The following is a 20,619-nucleotide window of genomic DNA, read 5'->3' on the forward strand; positions in this document are numbered from 1 at the left end:
TCTATATAATATTTCAAAAAATGAATATTAATAAATATTTATCATAATTATTCTGTGCTATCTGGGTAAGAAACAAAGATAAGAATGACTCTCGTGTCAATTTGTGCCTCTGCTGGAAAGCTCCTATAATTAATATATTACGTAAAGATATCATCATAGCCTTACTTGTCCTATAAGTTCATTTTTAAGTGACAAATGATGATCGTTATGATTTAATTATGACTTACGACATTACAGTGTTCTACCTAGGGGTCTCTGCTCGTGATATAAATGAATAATCTTTTATTCGAGACTCATTCGAATGCATGCGCGCGACTTCTGCCCTGGCATGCAATTTATCGCCGACCTGCAAACTCGATAACGAAATTTTTTTGATAGACTGAACTTGCAAGCCAATCGACGAAAGCCATTGAATATTAATTACATGTTTATACCACAGTTTATCTACTGGGGAATTTTTACATTTAGATCGATCTCGATCGAGATTAAGTAACTGTATATTGAGTTTTGCAAAATGTTATAATTTGCGATTAAAAGAAAATGTCTTTTTATTGATTAATTTTTTTTATAATCTTATATCTTTTATAATAATGATTAAAGCAAAATAATAAGTTAATGACTATAAAGTTTTTCTTAGTTGTTCAAATAAGTGACTTTCTTTGAGATGTCATAAGTCTAACGTATAGCAATAAAACTATGCTTAGAATTTCATTTGACTATACGTCATTTTTAATTGATGTTAATTAACATCAATTGGGTCAATACTGCAGATGTGAACTATTATCACCACCGTATAATTAGTAAGCAAATTCGTAAGAATATTTTTACAATGTACAATTATAATTAACAATATAATTAATACAGTTGCTAATTATTATTTACAATTATATAATTATGTAATATTACTACTTTATTGATGGAGTGAGAAAGTGTCTTTATTTGCCACGAAACATGGCAGCACAATGCAGTCCTGATCGTTATCTAACCTAATCTCTAACTGCGTCTAACTAACCTATAAAAAATTCACGTGTAGCTTTGCAATAACTTGGAGTGTCTATAAGTTTATTCGCGATTATTGATTTCTCGGCTTATTGTAATTAATTATTAACTGAAGAACACTTCTACTTCAAAGATATTAATACACAAATAAAAATTATTGATTAAACGTCATTATTAAATTGTTAATGTATGTTAACGATATAAAATAAATGCCAGTAATTTTGAAATATAATTGTACTATAAGATTTTATTGTTATTATTCACGTTATATTGTATTGCATATGTGATAAATTATATCTAGAAAAAAGATGAGCTTATTTGTTATAAACAGGTAGGAAATATAAATCTTGTCAAACGATCATATTGCATGAGATATAATCTTGTATGAAAATTATTATCCATTAATTCTATTTATGTGGTAAAATATGTGTATTATATACAATTAATGTAGAATATGTGTATTATATACAGATACGAAGATGAAAGCAAGGAGGTTGAAAATAAAACAAATCATTTTTCCGAACTGCTGAAGAGAATAGAAGAGCGTAAAAGACAAAGGGCAGCAGCAAGTAATAAATCCACATTAAATGAGGATGAAAACAATTTGGAGGAACCTAAGAAAAAGAAAAAAAAAAAATTGCTTGAAGCAGAGAAAACTAATGACTTACATATTGAGGACGAAATTGTTAGCAGTGAGAAAATTGATGAACAAACAATAGAAACAGCCAAAGTATTAACAAAGAAAAAGAAAAAGAAGAAAAATATTGAGAACAAACTTCATTCTGTTGCAACAGACAATAATGTAGATTTAGAAGAAAAAGATAAGAATTTAGCAGAAGAAAATAATGATGATAAAGATACTACAAACAAGGAAATACCCTCACAGAACAATTTTATAATATTAGGCGCAAAGTCTCGAAAAAAGCAGCGTGAAGTGAAGAGAGTGTTACCAGATTGGTTGGCACACCCCGAAATTATATCTGCTGATTTAAATAGTGGACCTCCATTGGAAGAATTAGAATCAATTTTGGAGGCAAAATTGATAGAAGTTTTAAGAGCCAATGGCATTGTTAAATTATTTCCGGTTCAATCTGGTATAATAAAATGGTTACAAAAGTGCAACCTGGATAGGAAATTGGGATGGTGGCCAAGAGATACTTGTGTATCTGCTCCTACAGGCAGTGGTAAGTATTTTCAATAACAATGATAATAATACAATTATTAATTACTGATTAAAAGTAGTACATACTTTAATATTATTTTGTATTTAAGTAATTTTATATAATTTTATAGGCAAAACTCTGGCTTATGTGTTACCAATTGTACAAGAATTACAAACACGATTCGTACCAAAAATTCGTTGCTTGGTAGTCTTGCCAGTGCAAGAACTAGCTGCACAGATTCATAAAGTAATGGTCACTTATACTTCTCATACAGATCTGAAGGTGGGCTTACTTTCGGGTGCATCTTCATTTGAGCAAGAGCAAAAGAGTATAATTAAAAAAAGTATGTATTTAATGCTCATTGAATTAAATTGATATAAATAATGATTTAATAAAATTATTTTTAAAGCTGAAAGGGGGAAATACTTATCCAAAGTGGACATAGTAATCGCGACATCTGGTCGCTTATTAGATCATATATTAAAGACTCCTGGATTTTCCTTGGATTTCCTAAAATTTCTTGTCATCGATGAAGCCGATCGCGCAACAGAATGGCTACAGTATTTACCTGAACCTCATTCTCGGCCTCCTGTTTTGACACTTGGAAACATGCGTTCAAGGTAATTTTTTAATAGAATTGTTTAACAGAAATTATAATAGGCAATATATTTCTTTATAATATATGTATATAAGGAATAATTTTTATTTCGGCGATTATCTTATGTGTATGTTTGAGAAGTTATTCTAACTTATCATTTTTTGAACAGCAAAATTATACCAGCTCAAAAGCTATTATTTAGCGCAACCTTGTCGCAAGATCCTGAAAAATTGAGTCGACTAGGTCTTTTCCAACCAAAATTGTTCACAACCGTAGTGACCGACAAAGATACTGATATAAATTTAGATGAGGTCGCAGGTGACTTTGTCGGACGTTATACGAGTCCAGGAGAATTAACGGAACTCGCGGTGGAATGTTCCCCTAGCTACAAACCAATTGTCCTATATCAGTTGTTGACGAGACACGATATTCCTAAGACTCTCGTTTTCACAAATTCCGGACAACACGCACATAGACTGGCGCTTTTGATGCAGTTACTCTTGTCAGAACGGAATGTCACAGTAGGAGAATTATCCGCCCAACTCGCGTCAAAGCAACGTGAGAGTATCTTGGGCAAATTCGCAAACGGAGAGATACATGTGTAAGTTTTGTGCTTTAACAAAGTAAAATTATTCTAGTTTTACAAAAAAAAATGTCTCTGTCTTGAAATGAATATTTTTTTATTCTAATTATGCTAAGAGGATAAGATAATAAAATAAATTGTATTTTATATCTAAAGCAAAAAAGGAAAAAAATTGTTTAGCTTCAATAATTTAATTAATGTTGATTATTTTTTTTAGATTAATAAGTTCGGATGCGCTGGCTAGAGGTTTGGACATTCTGGATGTGCAGTTGGTTGTATCTTACGATCTCCCGAAACACATTAAGGGTTACATACATAGAGCTGGTAGGACCGGGCGTGCTGGAAAACCGGGAACTGCGGTGTCCATACTCACAGCAAATCAGATCGGGATATTCAAGCAAATGTTAAGTGGTGCACATAAAGCCGTGCCCAACATTGAACAAATGAAGTTGCATGCCATTGCAAATGCGGTTGACTATGAGCGTCAGCTTGCAAAATTGACAGAGATTCTTGAAAAAGAGAAGAATCAAAGCTTGGAACGAACGAAGGCTACTAAACGTAGACGTGTGGCAAACGTGACGAAACAAAATGAAAATGCAAAATAATATTTATGTTAAAAAAGTGAAATAAAAGAATGTGCACAAATTTATTTGCATAATACTTGTATATGTAATACTTAGTTATCAATTACCTTTCAAAAATCCTGTACGATAGAATTTATACTTATTTAACAGTTGATCTGTTAAGCTTTATGCTGTAAAAGGTGCTGTAGAAGAAACATATCAAGTACAGATAATAAGGTAACATCGATAATAACATTTTATTGTCTGAAGTTAATAGTATCGTACATCATGCTCATTCCCTATGATTCGTTCTATGGGTAGTCGCGGTAAATCTTGTTTCGAATTGTATACTAGTTATTACTCCCATTGTTCTTTATTCCGTTGAAGGCAATGTATTCACAGTTTTTAATTTACAAAAGGTAAACGACGTCGCATTTACGGATAACAATGCAGACACAAGTTATTTACTATTATTGCTGTGTATGGCTTCATTGCCTGGAACTCATCGCACTGAATTTTTCTTTAATGTTGCAGCTTCCTTCGACTAAATTCTCTAATCAAATTGTTAAAAAATTTCATGACGGCTTGATTTTCGCAGAAATACAAGCCACAGCATATAATCGTGCAACGTGCAGCATAGCATCGTTCAACGATTATACTAGATCGGTATTAAATTTAGTCAAGTATCTACTTTTAACTTTCGTTAAATTTAAAAAAGAAAATAGATTCCGGGGTAAACAGATATCGAAAGATTTTTTTAAAGAAGTTTTTTTAAGGAAGTCTATATCTGTACGGCAATGCTGTTCGTAAAGTATCAAAAAGTGAATAATATGGAAAGTGATTATTTATGTGACTAATTAATCAATTCACGTTTAATCATAAACAGCATTCCCTCCCTTACGATACATTTATATATGCGTTTGACGTTTACATTTTGCGATACCTTTCACCATATTAATGTACAATGTGTAAATTTTGATTTTCGTTATAAATTGTGCGCTTTCTCTTCAGTATCGCATTATTTTTACATGACATTCAATTACATAACTCCGGCCAAAGTTTAAGCACCCTCAAACTTGTAATTCAAACTTGTAATTCGGTCATGTTCAAATCCCGTCAGGATTGTTGCTGTAATTTCGTATTGTGCAACTGCAATCGTTGTTACATTAAATAGACGTTGAAGGACACTGACCATTCAGATGTTGATTCCCCCCAAAAACAAGCTTTTAAATCATTTTCCATCAATGCTCATAGACTTCTATTTAACTAACGCATCGTTAACAATTACAAACAATCGTGTTGTAGGTACTTCGCTCGCCGAAAATCAGAGACGGATTGCGCTGATAGACAGTTTGACCTTCGGTTTTCTCAAGAATTTCAAACGAAAACATTTGCGATTGATATTCGCTTTTTCTGTTAAAAAATTTAATATGGAGGTATGATAGCTTCATTTCAAATTTTGCGTATTCGTAGCCTTAGGCCTTCGCGACTCCCCCAATTCACTCGTAGAATTCATTAATGATTAACAATCTGACTGCTGTGATGGATATGGAGGCAAAGATCGGCAATTCTTTGTCATGTGTCAACTATTTCATATAAAAGAGAATTTTATACATATAATATATGAAAAAATTTTATCTAAAAAAGCTGTGGAAACAAGGATAAAGAAAAACTGTAAATATATAAAACATGTAATCAATATATATATATATATAATAAACATATAATAAGTATATGTAAACATATAAAATGTTATAGATATAAACTATGTTAAATGCAGAGAAAGTTTAACAGACGTAAAGTATAAAAAACATTTAAATAAAGCTAAGCAAAATTTAACTAAGTATGAATTAAAAGATATAGTCTTTGTGACTGCAGTCTTAAAAATATAAAATTTTTGTAATTTTAAACATTTTCTTGTGGTAGAAAGCTTAAATTTAGAATTATATAATAATAAACTTTTTGAAAAATTATATATACGCTTCTCGAATATTTAATAAGTAAATTTATATTCAAGAGATGAGACTCTCTGATTGCCGATCTCTTCCCTGCAAAATTGTTGACGTTTCCCAAAAATTTAGCAGCTCGTTGAAAGCATCCGCTCGGACTTTCGTTGTCTGAACTTCTAACGAACGAGCAAAATTCACACTTACTTACATCTAAAGTATGTATAAGTAACTGTACGTGAATACACGTATCGTGCGTACGATTTTTTTTTCATTATGTTACACCCGCCTTACGAACCCGCTTTCTATATATAATATATATATCATATTATTACAAAATCTAGTCTCGTTCGAGGATACATCGAATCGAACGAATCCTAAACGCTTACCTCGAAAATCCGAACGTCCATACACAGCTTCTGTGTTATTTACATATATGTATTCATCAATATGTAATACGAGAGTATGTACATACATTTTTTAAACGTGGTCCTATATGATTCATATGTCTCGTTGCTGTGTATATGTATTTTTGTTTATTTTTATACTTAACGCCGATGAATTTTTGCTGCGTTCTTGTAACAGCGTATCTTATAATAAAAGGATATCCAATGGATTTTGCTTAATGGGACTTTATATATTACGTATATGAAAAAATGTACATTATGTATATATTGCATACACAGAGTATATAAAAATGTACGTTTTTTTTATTACACTTATAATAAATGAAAAAAAATGTTGTTTGCTCTAATACTTTTTTCTAGTAATTTCATAAACCAAAATTTAAGGACGAAAATAAATAATGTGAATGAAGTAATGAAGTATCATATTCTTCAATTAATTTCAAATTTAGTTCAACCAAATTTTTCACTTCATCGAGTACGCTATAACTACGGAAATATATGTGCACGATGTATTTTTTATATACCTTGCATATTTTATGTTATTAATATGAAGTGCGTCAAGCAAGTCTGTGATGTGCTTAAAAACTCGCCGGATTTTTGTAAAGTGCCTTGCATTATTGCAATATGTATTATCATTAAGTGTATAATATATGTAAATGCAATAATATATTATTTACAATACAGGATCGATCCTTTGAATTTTACAATAAAGGCATTAATGCAAATGAACGTTAAAAAAATATATTTTGTACATCTAATAATACAACGTGTCGGCGTTTTCATTACATTAATTTATTTAACGCATGCGAATTTCAGTTGAATAATTGATGATAACAACCGCATATTTAAGCGCAATTAAATCAATATGACGAATCTTGCGATAAATCTCACAATGGGATATTTCCTGAAAGAATAACGGGAAAGCAATATTAAACTGCCGGCATTTTCTAGCGAGCTTTTAAGCTAAATGAAAGTCCGATCTGACGAGACTTCACTATACCGTATTTATTGTCGTGCCCTCCGCTCTGCGTTCGGACTACAGTATACGTCGGCTCATCTAATCGTAAAAGTGCACCGACCGAATTAAGCCACGCCAATTTGCGATAGTCGAGCGCACATTTAGCCTGTCCAGTATCCTGGTCGCGACAGATGCTCATGGAAAGATAAAAAAGTATTGTGGAAGACGAAATGGGGCCGCAAACGGTCTCCAGCGAAACGGGGGTCAGGAGCCTGAGCGCGCGCGAATCTCGATTAAATTTAATTTTCTTTGACAAAACTTCGATCCTCTGTATTTTATATCGATATTTTGTCGATCCTCTGTATTTTATATCGATACATTTGCAATTATCAACAGCAACAATAACAGCACACAACGATTTATTTTTGAACAACAGCGAATGTTAGAAACAAGAAATTATGTATATATACAGAGTAATTCATAGAAGCTCCATAGAGCTCGTCAGGATCAATTAGCCCACGTTATCGCATTTCGGACCGCTCAATTATAGAAAAGCTCATGAACTTTTTTGCTGTCTATATATATCTATAAGTAGATTCTTTGCTATTAATATGAATATAATATAAAGAGAAGATGTAATATATAAAGTAAAGAGATTATACGACATTTGTTGAAAATAAAATGTAAAATCTTTTTAATTTTTATGCTAATGTGTTTCAATTATTAACGTTCGCACGTACGAAGTAAAAGGAATAACTTATATCTTGAAATACATATTTATTCCATGTACTTCAACTCTAAGCGGCAAAAATACGAACATTAATTTGCGAGAACTCTTAATGTCGAATCGAAAGTTCGTGCATCGCGTAAATTTCGTGTTTCTTCTGCACGATAAAAACGTCTCTCATAAAACAGCTGATGCAAAACAGTTTTCCGATAAATAGCGTTAAAAAAACAAGACGTGTTATTCTTCGATCAGTCTATTTCGATCTACAGATTTGTTTGCCTCTTGCTTCGGCTTTTTGCAAGGTCTGTTGAACAGTTAAATTCAATAGCCACGACGAGATCTACACGAACTCTGCAGCATGCAGGATGTCGGCACAGAGAACTCATCTCGCAGTTCCGGCACATTCGCACCCCGATGTTATCTCCTTTTTCCGTGTTCGCCGTGTCGATCGAGCGATGCACGAACTTGTTTGACCTGTATTTTATCTACAGTCCGATTAATCGCCGGTTACATCTAAACGAGAGAAAGAGAGAGAGAGAGAGAGAGAGAGAGAGAGAGAGAGAGAGAGAGAGAGAGGAAAACCCTCTCTAACTCACGTGTTGACATCGTGTCGCGTATATTTACAGAGACCCTGTCGAAAGTTTCGACAGAGTCTTTTTGGTCGCAGCAGTGACTACATCCGATCGCATCTAGAAATATATCCTTGTTATATCGAATAAGGGGAAGACCTATTTCTTTTTTTTTCTTCTTTCTTCAGCGTGACTTTGCTTCATCCTCTCGACTCTATTCCCATCACGAGTCTCAAATCCTCAAACAGTGCTATAGAAATATTTTTAAAGAAAAATTGGACTCGCCAATTTATAATCGTTTAAATTGTGATAATGGATTGAATAAAAATTTGAAATATCATAGAACACAAGAGTCTTTGGTTTCATAAAATTTTTATAAAACTATATTTTCGTGCAATTATTTAATGTAAAGTTTTTCAATAAAGATGCTGTGTATTTCAAAGGATTTTTTATTTGCAAAATTTTAGAAGCACTGTCGTAAGGTCTAAATAACTCGGAAGCAGAGTCATTTTCTTCTCTGTACATTTTGACCGAATTTACTCGACCTTCATTTATATTTACAATCATCGCCAGAGGGACTGACCTACCCAGATAGGATTGTCGCGTACGCATGGCGCGTCCCTTTGCGTTACTTTTAGACGACTAATGAAGATCCACGAGGTGTCCCTAACTGACCCTTTTGCTTGCCTTCCTAAGTTCATTCATTAATCTCTATCCTGAATTTATAATAGTTTCGTATGCAAATGGTGTCCGACGATACGTGAAATATTAATTCTCTCATGAACAAGAAGTTAAATATCGCAATGATTTAACTGAGAAGAAGAAAATGACTTATCCTGTTCTTTAGTAAAAATATGCTTTATATATTTTCAATATCTTAAAAACTTTCGTAAAATAAAAGCTTTCTTAAAATTTTCGTAAACTATAATTTTACAAAGATAGATTACTAGAGTAATCACATGGCAAATTTAATGTTTACTTTAAAGTCATGATTAAAAAGATAAAAGCTGCCAGGGAATTATATATAATAAATGATAGAGGGTAATGAAGATAATAACCAAGCAGTCGATGTCAGATTCCGTTGGAATCAGGCTTTTCTCCCCTTAAATAGATAGGTTTTCTACTCTTCAAAGATATTGGATTTCGCGATCAATACTTAGAGCGAGGCACGTAATCCGAGAAAGCATTTTGACATCGCAAAAAACGTAAAGTACATCAAATAATGATTAAAGCAGAAGAGTTCGTAATATTCAGAGATTTCTTTATAACGATTACCCTCTTTAAATATATTCTGACAAGCTTTGAGAGAAAACTTTCGCCATTATTAACAGCGGAGATAATCGTTTCCTACAAGGTAGTTATGTAACATTGAATATTTTAAGATTGACTTTATTGTAGAAGAAAAAGAAATATGGTCATGTTAATGTAAAATAAAACGTAATTGTATTTAAAATTTTCAAATAAGTTTACAGTTAAATATATATTTAATAATATAAACAATAAAAGCATAAAGAAATTACTTTAAAAAATTCACAATAATTCCAAACGTGTGTTAATCTAAAAAATTTCAAGAAGTCAGTGCTTCAAACTTTAAATCAACGTTAATTCATCAAATATTAATCCTTCTACCTGTGTCGCGCAGAATCGAAATCTTTTAAATTTATTGTTTTTCGGTCGACTCGTGGATCTTTATAATCGCTGTTTCTCTCATAATCACTGTTTATTTCTGAAGTTCTTCGCCATTCGTCTTACAAGGTGGTCGGCAGAAGAAGCAAAAGCAAGATCGCGGACACCGAAGGATGCCTGAGATTGGCGGCATTTACGGTGACCCAAGGCGGTTGCGGTAAGGAAGGCACGATGGGCCTGTCCGTTCTTTGGATCTCTTGAGTGCTACCGGTCATGATCTGCGTGGTACCAAAATCATCATCGCTGTTGACGGAATCACCTTCCTCGAAACCGCCCGCGTATCCTCGTCTGCCGCTGCTATTGTTCTTTTTTTTACCCTTCACTACTGGCTTCTTGCGCTGCCTAATATCCGTGTTCTTCATGAGTGTCGTCGGTGTCGTCTTCGCAGAAAGGTGCAGCTCTAAACAGGAAATGATAAAACATCGTGGTATATGCGTAATATGCCGCAAGATAATAATGTTGAGAGAATTATATTAAATAACGCTAATGTAAAAAAATAAGTTTTTAGAATTTACTGATAAAACTTATTAATTTATTGATGAAAAGTAATAGAAAATTCTGTAGTCCTTCTAATATCACACACGTGAAAATTGCAAAGACCGAATATTATTTTTAAATACTGTCAGATGTATTGCAGAATATATTACTCGTTTTATAATCAGGAATGAGCTATTGGAGAAGAAGATAGGAGCAGACAAAATATAATTTTATATCATATCAGAGAATTCTTTGTACCTTGCAACCGAACTACGCCGTCGTACTTCCCGAGCGCGTTGACGGACGAGCACACGTATCCACCAAAGTCCCGTTTTTCCAGGGAATTGACAGTGAGATTCATTTGCCAAGAGTACTCGTTCAACGGCTGCTCCGTCATTACGTATTTGTCACTGGGCAGCAGTTTCTCGCCTAAATAGAAAGCGAATGGAAATAAATATTGCGCTGTTTTTAATTGCACGGCTCTTTCATGTGCAGCAGAAACGTTCGCCACGGAATTCAATTTCTGCCCCACAAAAGCGATCAAAAATACAATCGTGCAATATAGGCTGGTACGATTCCAGTAAAATACTGCTCATTTAAAACGCGTCGAATAACAGACAATTATTTAACTTTAAAACTTTAATTTTTTAAAACAGTGCGCACGACTAGTTTATTAAACGTTTAAATCACGTTCCAAGTATGCTTCCAAATACGCTTTAATATTCGAAAATAAAATGTTTACTTTGACATCAAAGACAGCTAACGTTTGATAAATTAAGTTCTTACTACTAATAGACCGGGGAGTACAGATTTTTGCAAAAAAAAAATAAAGGATTAAATAAACAGGATGAAAAACATATATTCGTACCCACACTCGAGTCAATAACTCGCAAGAGAAATGTGTAGCTTACAAACAACGCTTTTATGGTTTTCCAATCAGAGCGATATAAATGACTCAATTTTTGCTATACAACTGTGTCAATTATTCTCATATGTATTTTTCAATATTTGCGTATCGTTTATTGTGCAGCATAAAGTAATGCTTTGAAATCATCCATGAGAAACTGTTGTCGTTAATCAAAAATTTTCAAACGCATTGATTTTGACGGGAAATTTATGGGAGCTTTTTTTTCGGAGCGGCAGCGCGTTTACGAGCAATTCACGAATTTACATATTTGATTAACGCGTCTAGTGCAAAAAGTCTCTTCGTGACAAAACTATAATACAATCGCGTGAAATGTGTGTATGTGTGTGTATATACGTGCGTGTCTGCGTGGATGCACAGATTTTCAATCTAACGCAATTCTGACTTGCAATCAATATTATTATGGTACGTTGGCGTTTCCGCTTTAGAAACTGATTGCAGTCATTCTATGGTTAATCAAGAGTGTAAATCTGTTAGTGTAATGTGAGATAATACAAATTATGGGGTGTCTGATTATCAAATTCAAATTTTAGTAAATTCTTGGATGGACTTAATTTAATTCGCGAGACAGTGATTATTTTTTCAGTGATTTACGAATCCAAAAGTACTTGTACTCCGAAGTTTCCAAAAACAGATTTCACATTAGAAAGTATTTGTTCCCAAATTAGACAGATAATTCACGCTTTATGGAAATAGGAGATCATACGAAAAGTAGATTGTATGAAATATTCTGTCATTTCTCACCTGCATCTCTGTACCAAGTATTCATAGCGTGCGGCGACGCTTCGACGTAACATTGCAGCACGACGTCACTATTAATTGGCGCGGCCACTAATTGATTTGTCACTTTAATAAGAGGTGAAACTGAAACAACCGATCATTAAATTATCGCAATTAAGAAATAATAATATAGCCTCTAACATCGATGGAGAATAGCACGTTACCCCATCGTCTTTTTCAGTTGTTTGTTCCTCGAGCAAATATTTTGCGCTTAACAAAAAACGTGCATTGTTAATATTACATCCGAAATAAAATAACAATGAGTAACTATGTGTCGTTTATTCTGCACGTCTTCAGTTTTGCTTGTATAAATCTTCATATTTTTTTTAACGCAACATTTCTTGTCCTAAGAAGATTACGAAGATTATCTTAAATGATTACTTGGTTAATTAAAAAAGAGTTATGATAAAGGCAAAAAAATTTTACGTGTTATTTAGAGGCGAGCAAAATGAGGTCAGACAGAAGACCAAAATAGATGGAATAAAAAAATAGAGTGAAAAATACGTTTGGAATCCCAAAGGAAACCGCGTGCTTCTCATTCAAGAATTAACTGGTTCTGTCGCACTTTGTGCACGGGCGCCAACGGTGGGTTAATATTACATTTCGTAAGCAGCGAATTAATGCGAAACCCTTTGCGCTCAAATATTTACACGACCCGCGACGACGTGGATAAATCGTCAAGCCCGCCAGTTAATTTTGCAGTAGCGCGCGGCCGGAAGTTTCACGCGCGAGAAAAACGCCCTGCGCGGGTGAACTTCGGGGGTTGATAAAGTTTTCATTTGCGAATGCCGTTAACCAAATTGCACGGTGATTTTTTAGACTCCCGATACGCGCGGCGTATAGCGTTGCGAACAATGCGCGCATTCCCGGTAATTCTATTGTTTCTCCTAGAAGAATGTTATTGGCATACTTTTCGCAACAACGTTGTCTTCCAGTGATGTAACTTTGGATTGCTCAACATTAAAACAAACAATTTTGTTTTTGCGTTATTATTGTATGTGACATATAAAAAAAAATACTTAAAAATGTGTAACAATATAGCGAAATAAAAATATCAAAATATATAAATATTTCAAATTACAATTAATGTTGATCATTAAAAAAATTGAAAAAATATTCGTTATAGTGTACTAATGATTGAGTTTTTTTTGTATTGTTTAATATTAACAAAGTTGTGCGGTAGTTCTAGGGGAAAAGTTTTTGAATGGAAAATTGTGGTAATATAGATATCGAAAAATGTTTTAAAATTTAACTCAACCTCATTTCCTGTTTAAAATCTCTATCGGTATATTCCTAACCACAGCGCTGTATAGAAGCCAGATGATAGTTTTACCGCCGATATTGAAGAAGCGTTAATAATCGATATAATTCTCACTAGTAATTAAAGTACATTATAATAAAGTACATTTACAAGAGAGCTCGACATAATTGAAATGAAAACGCCGCACTACCTTTAAAATTCATGATTATCCCGATAAAAAGAATTTCATAATATCTCATAATACTTTTAAGAATTTTTCACATTTTAAATTTGTAAAGTGTACTAAATATCTTAAATTACTTGAGATTTTATAAATTTTTATCGAAAAAAAGTTGTACAAAATAAAAAAATTTTAACATATTTCAGAATCTATATATACAAAGAATTCTAAAAAAAATATATAGACTTTCTCAGCATTTCTGAAAAGTATTCCAAATCATATAAAAAATCTAAAAAATTTTCTGACAGTCACGAAATTTATATAAAAATTCTAAAGAAAATAATGTAAAAAACTAAAAAATTTTTTCATCAAGGTATACGAATTATACAAATTATTTACAATAATAAAATTTGTCAGTAAAAAATCAAATTATATATATATATATATACATATATATATATATATATAATCTGAGAAACTTATCACAAATTTAAAAAATATGAGAATAAATTATTAATTAATAGGTATAATTATAAACATCTTACAATTAGTTAAAATTTGGAAGATGCATTATAGAAGTGTAATATTTCGATACAACGTTGTTCCAAGCACATATTGTCTTAGCAGCATTATAATCATTATATACCCAACATTATATATAGGTTTAATTAAACAATTAATTAACGCTCTCATCTTTATCCGTCTTGTCATACGTGAACTTATGAAAGACAGCGAGTAATTATGCAGTATAACACGCAGGGACGAATCCGGGGGAAAATCCTTCAATATAATAACCTTTAAAATCAAAATATAACGTTTCAGACGATCGCGTTTCTTTGTAATTAATTATCATTCAATTATGATGCTTTATCTTCTATAAATAACATATTGTTTTTTATTTCGAGAAATTGAAGCTTTCATAATACATTTCATTAATGTGTGTGATTGACAGCGCCTATATCCGTTGCTCGACAATCGTGAGAACATGACTGGGATGATGTTCGGGTATTCTGCCCTGGTAATGTATTCAACGCGACGACGACGAGGCAACGGCTAATTAACGTCCGCATCGCGGCGTGATACCTACAGTGAACATCGACGGAGTAACGCTTGCTGACCGTCGGTGGCACATTGTTGCTGGCTATGCAGAGATACGTGCCCATCTCTTGCCGAAGTACTCCCGTCAGTTCCAGCGTTTCACCGACGAAGGTTTTCAGAGCTGCAACCGGGAAGATCAATATTTAGCACTTTTAACATCGCACATATCTTCTTTGTGCGATATAATATCTCCCGAGAGACAAAATAATCTATATTTTTTTTCTATCTACTTTCTTTCAATTGCAAAAATTTATGTTTTAATATCGTATTTTTAATACAACATTAATAATTTTGCATGTGGCCACAGTTTATGTAGATGTTATTAACTTCAGGTACGATGAATAAATTCCGATAAAGTTTACTGAGATTTGCGTTGAATGTGTATTTGATGTGTCGTCTACATAAAATCACTAGCATAATTTTCATATGAAAATATATTTTCAACATGAAAGTTTCAGTTGAATTCACGTGAGAGTATTGTTTAAAATTTGATGACATGAATCATCAGTATTGTTAAGAACGGAGAAAAAGATAAAAATTAATATCGAATTATCACAGAAATTATTTATTTAGTTTCAAACATTATTTTGAAGGACTTTAATAATTATATGTCTTATAAGAGACAAGTTTTGCGCTTACAGTGTTTGTAAGCATCATTTATCCATGTTTGATATTTGATAGACAACAAGGATGAACTGGTGTTTAACGTGTGAGCGTGAAAACGGAACGCATTCTGAATCAGCGCTCAGTTTATAAAACTGAAAAATGTATTTGCACATTTGCATATAAATATCAAATATCAAGATTCGCTTCGAAAAATAGAAAATTCTTCTTGCTATTTTCGTATTAATAAATATTTGCCAAATAAAAATATTACCCTTATGAAAATTTTATTCTTACACGGAAAGAACTTTCTTTTAAAATTTACCCTGAAGATATGGTAATTATGGTATAACACAATATTTTAAAGATTTTTACCATGCACTTCAGTAAAATTAATCAAACTTATATACTTTATATTTTATCGTAATTTTATTAATGAATGAGAGAGATTTACATTAAAATTCTTCGAAATACAATGTTGTTCCACGACTATCATATTTTCAGGGTAAACTTTAAGAAAAAATTCTTTCCGTGTATCGGTCTAATTTCCGCTTATAATACTTAAGAATAATTATGTATTTTATCGAACGCTCTAATTGAATCAACAATTATATTATTTTTAACTTACGCGCATCCCTGGCACTTTTTTATCCCTATTACTAACTCAATATAAAAAGACTTCTCGAAAACCACCGCTTAAATTTCTACGGCAGGCAGTCAACTGGAGTTCATTGTTCCGACGACCGTCAAATTTTGAGTGTCGTTACCGGGAATGCGTTGTAAAAGTTTACAGCGTACATCCAGTCCCGCAATTCCGTTTAATCGGCGATACGAAAGTCACGTTGTCGCGAACGACGCATCCGCGAAGTGAAGAGATCTCGATTGCCAACTTGGGTGAACTCGTTCTCTTACGTCTTCCATCTTTCGCGATATACGGAGGCATCAGCAGGAAGTTCGTTATCTTCCTTCCTCCTTCTCGGACGGATCCTTTCCGTCGATCTCCTGCCGAAGTCCTTCCCGCGTTTAACGAGTGTCACCCCGGATGTTCTCCAGGTGTCTATTTTTACGACGCTTCGGAGATCAGGCTGACACGGGTGGGCAAAGGAAAGAACGATGGCAGTCGGAAGACGAAAACGGCACGAAGTGGCGATTACGATCGGAGAATTTCTTCTTTTATGTCTGTTCTCTCTACCCGCCTCAAAAATTCTCGAGCTCTCTCATTTTTTTTTTCACACGAAAACTCCTCGACTAATCTCTCCAGCGAGAATGACGCTAAGAGGACAGGTCGTCGGGGATTCGGAGATCCTTCCAGCAAAATCGCAGCTTGTACACGGAATGTACTCCGCGTATAGCGGATCGAGGATTACCTAGGGTGACGTGGTCGGATTGCTTGTAAGAGCGGTCAATAAGTGCACTTTAACTCGCGAAGGACGACAAGCGGATCCTCGTCTTCGACCTCGTCACGCGGGGGTCGTTAACCCTTTGTTAAACTTTAATCCTTCGGGTAGGATTAATCGCGAAGACGAGTTCACTTGAAGTTTACGGGACCTAGAACGATTCTTCTACAATTTCTCTTAATCCGCGGGAGGCGCTAAATAGATCTTTGTCCGCTATCTCAATGTGAGATATTCCCTCGGTGTTCTTTCCGACAGAAATGAGGAGTCATGCATCGCGACAATAACGAAACGGGGAATGGCACGTTGCGAGAGGCGCGACGTGGAATATGTATTTATCGATTTATTTATTTTACGATTAAACTCGAAGCAGCGCGTCGTAATAATTTATGGTTTTAGACGTATACCTCTCCCTCTTCCCTCCGCGTATGCATTGTGGGGGAGTGTGCTTATGTATTTGCCGCGGGGTGTAAATTACCGTTCGCGCGCTGTAATTAATTACCGACGGGCTCGAGTAAGCGCGAGAGACGATCGATTATTCCGCGCTGATGCGCCTCGACATTTTATCGCTCCGACACTTTTCCAACCGCGTCGGCACCGGTCGTCTTAATTAGAGAATCGACGTAATCGTGGCACCTCCTTCCCTGGGAGCGTATCGCTGACTCTCCTTGAACTTAATCCCGTCTAACGGCGTGAAAAGAATGGATGTTATCAATGATATTCATAAAAAAAACGATTGCGTCACTTCATCACTTCCTGTAGCTGAAAATTTTTTATCCTTACGCAAAGGCTCTTCGTTATTTATATTAGCGATAAAATCAAATGTCACTTTTGCACTTTATACTGATATATTATATATCTGATAATTAAGATAAATACTTATGCAATAACGACGTGGTATTGTTCTCGATAAACTTCTCTCCGAAATCAGATTTTGATTTCTCTTTTCAAATACTGTTTCTCATAATGGAATTTATGTATTTTCTATTGTACAGTTTCTACGACATCTGCAATATTCAATAAATTATTCCGCATTCAACAATGGCAATGAATCAAAGACGCAATTCAATAATAAGGCTAAGATGACCGAGAACCATGTCGGCATGCACGAGCGTGTCGTTACCTATGACCCTGTTTCTGCAATATGTCCTGCTTCGCAGTTAGAATTCGCAGTTCAACATGCATTCAATACCAAGTCAGACGTTAACTTTGAACGTGTGAATCCTAAATTAATGTCAAACCCTTAACTTTAAAGTATAACTCCAAACACTCTGACCAACTCTACTTTAAAATAACAAATAAGCAGAATTATTTTCGAGACTCTGAAGAGATATATCTTTGCAGAAATTTATATATTTTACAACAACTGGATTAATTGAATGTGGTTAATTATTAAATTTCTAATTGTCTTTACAATCTATCTAAAAGTATACTTACTTCATATTATGTTTATACTTTCGTATTTTTTAAATATTTCTCGGCAGTTTTATCTCTCTAAATTAAACAGAGAAATACATTTTTACTATCGAGTATCGAACGCTCAAACGACAAAAATTTCGTTAAATCGTTATTTTAATAGAAGTTTGCTACTAAAGTTTTAGCAAACCACACTGATTTGTATGCAGACTTAATACATAATCAAAATTTGTTCCTACTTTGTAGACAATATTATTAAACAATTATTAATTAGGGTTGTGACTAATGAGATGTTATATTAAATTCAATTATAAAGGAAAATTCGATCGCGAGTTTAATACTTTGTTTTTATTTACATTTCGGAAACGTCGCATGCGAGCGAACGCCTGCATGTTATTATTACCATTATTGTTCCGCTGAAACCAATTAGTATCATTAAATTCGAGAATATGAAATTATTAATGATGAGTAAAAGGAGACATAATTGGCTACACAATATTCGGGTTACGATGAAATATAAGCATCAAGGAATTCCTCAGAATGCACAATCTGTTTCTATTTAACAATACAATGCAGGTAAATTTGAGTGCAAATTAAATTTAATCATCTTTATAATACAACATATCATTGCGTGGAGTCTCGCAAAATTCACAAAATTTTTTGCAAATATTAATTAATGAAAGTTTTGATTTTAATTCTACATATATTATTATATAAGGTATTATATAAGGTTATTAGAAGGAAGAGAGTGCAAGCTCTGTTTTTGGAATATCCTGTGAGATAAATAAATCCGGTTTACATTTTGCCCACTTCGCGTATCTCAGACAGTCGTAATTTGCACTGTTTGACTCTGTTAAATCTGTTATTATTCCGACGAAATATATATATGTATATATAGTCATCTTGCCAAATGCGTTCGTGAAACATGCGGTTTCAAAGGAATCTCAGATAACTCGATTTTACGAGAATGCTGAGTTCTGAATGTAATGCGATTCAAAGCTTATTCTAAAATATCAACGGTAAGTGAATATAAGTTCATCAGAGTGCACAGCAGTTTGCATGTTATATTTTGAGCTCGGCGTACCCGAATCTACTAATGTACGTATCCACTAATATATGTTTATCGAATACCTTTCATAGTGATGAACGTTAATTATCAGCATCGAGTGGCGGAGGCCTTGAATGCATTTCAAATCTAGGTCTGATTTATCGCATCCCGCATTATTATTATTATAGAAATATTAATATATAATAAAAAAAAAAGATGAGATATCTCTCCCAAATTTTTAATTAGAATAGAAAACCCGCGTTTCATTATTCGTCCTATTGTGAAAATTAAATTCTTCATTTATTTTTAATATCTCTAATTAAAAAAGTCCCAGTACTAAAGTTTAAAAAAATTTTTTTAATTCAATTTTTGGAACCAGTGTTGCGTCGCTTAAGATGTCGTAGATAAGAAATTACTTATAGAAGTTCCTTGGAAGTACTGTAGCACACTTACATTGTTTCTGCCCATCCTCTCTGAGGATAATGTTACGACCGTCTTCTCGTTTCCAAGTGACAATAGGCTTCGGCGAACCGGTGGCGACGCATCGCAATCTTATATTGCCTCCTTCGTGAGTGACCATACCATCTGCGGACTCGTCATCCATTATGTCGGGTGGTATCACTACTTCCATATACCCCATCTGGAACAATAAGGAGACAAAAGATTCGTATGTATCGTGAGAAACTTCAAATTTCAGATTTAAGCATTTAACACTACGATATTATATATGTTGCAATATATATAGTTTGTTTAAAAATAAAATTCATGTAATAAACTATATAATAAATTGATACTTAGCGAGAATCAAATTACATCATCAGTCTCTAACAGAATTTTATAATTATGTGTTGTAAAATGAAAATTAAATAACATCATTGTTCATTTAATTTTTTAATTTATATCACATCAGAATTATTTGAACTATTAATAATACTTAAAATTACTCTTCAAACTGTATACAGGCTGTCGAATATTACAAATTTCTGTTATCGCGTTCTTTGTGCAGCAGCAATCTGAATCATTTTATTATTAAAACTGTTTCTAGCATAAGATAAGAACGGATTAATTGCATTTTGATGCACTACGAATGTAAAGATCAAAGAGTTAGAAAGAATTCCTTTTTGCGGAGTAAACAGCTCGTAGAGAGGTCATACTAAAGCCGTCTGCGCAAAGACAAGGCTCGAACTACTCACTGGAAAAAAAGTACATTGTTTTACGGTCCCAAGCACGTACACGATGAGGGTACTCTCACACGGGG

At 33.5% G+C, this 20,619-nt stretch overlaps 2 protein-coding genes across 4 annotated transcripts in view; one reads left to right on the forward strand and one right to left on the reverse strand.

The window, feature by feature from the left end:
- Nucleotides 1-1,209: 1,209 nt before the first annotated feature.
- Dbp73D (putative ATP-dependent RNA helicase Dbp73D) lies at nucleotides 1,210-3,980 on the forward strand. Its single transcript, XM_018447456.1, has 6 exons — nucleotides 1,210-1,330; nucleotides 1,471-2,183; nucleotides 2,293-2,505; nucleotides 2,572-2,782; nucleotides 2,930-3,361; nucleotides 3,561-3,980. The coding sequence occupies exons 1-6, from the start codon at nucleotides 1,308-1,310 to the stop codon at nucleotides 3,946-3,948; spliced, it is 1,980 nt and encodes a 659-aa protein (XP_018302958.1). The 5' UTR covers nucleotides 1,210-1,307; the 3' UTR covers nucleotides 3,949-3,980.
- Nucleotides 3,981-10,069: 6,089 nt separating this feature from the next.
- DIP-lambda (Dpr-interacting protein lambda) overlaps nucleotides 10,070-20,619 on the reverse strand; it is a 159,386-nt gene continuing 148,836 nt past the window's right edge. For all 3 annotated transcript variants that reach the window (XM_018446045.1, XM_018446053.1, XM_018446062.1), the window contains 5 exons: nucleotides 19,815-20,001; nucleotides 14,890-15,021; nucleotides 12,346-12,465; nucleotides 10,935-11,105; nucleotides 10,070-10,599 (listed from right to left, as the gene is read on the reverse strand). In XM_018446045.1, coding sequence (XP_018301547.1) covers nucleotides 10,262-10,599; nucleotides 10,935-11,105; nucleotides 12,346-12,465; nucleotides 14,890-15,021; nucleotides 19,815-20,001 — 948 coding nt within the window. In that variant the 3' untranslated portion in view covers nucleotides 10,070-10,261. The remainder of the gene's footprint in view (nucleotides 10,600-10,934; nucleotides 11,106-12,345; nucleotides 12,466-14,889; nucleotides 15,022-19,814; nucleotides 20,002-20,619) is intronic.

The sequence above is a fragment of the Mycetomoellerius zeteki genome, unplaced genomic scaffold, assembly GCF_001594055.1.
Source record: "Mycetomoellerius zeteki isolate Tzet28-1 unplaced genomic scaffold, Tzet1.0 scaffold105, whole genome shotgun sequence".
Taxonomy (NCBI): Eukaryota; Metazoa; Arthropoda; class Insecta; order Hymenoptera; family Formicidae; genus Mycetomoellerius; species Mycetomoellerius zeteki.

What these genes read in the sequence shown, in the direction of transcription:
- Dbp73D (XM_018447456.1), top strand. Translation starts at nt 1,308, where the DNA reads ATGAGCTTATTTGTTATAAACAG. An exon ending in CTTGGAAACATGCGTTCAAG is followed by an intron (nt 2,783 to 2,929) that starts GTAATTTTTTAA and finishes TTTTTTGAACAG; the next exon opens with CAAAATTATACCAGCTCAAA. An exon ending in GCAAACGGAGAGATACATGT is followed by an intron (nt 3,362 to 3,560) that starts GTAAGTTTTGTG and finishes TATTTTTTTTAG; the next exon opens with ATTAATAAGTTCGGATGCGC.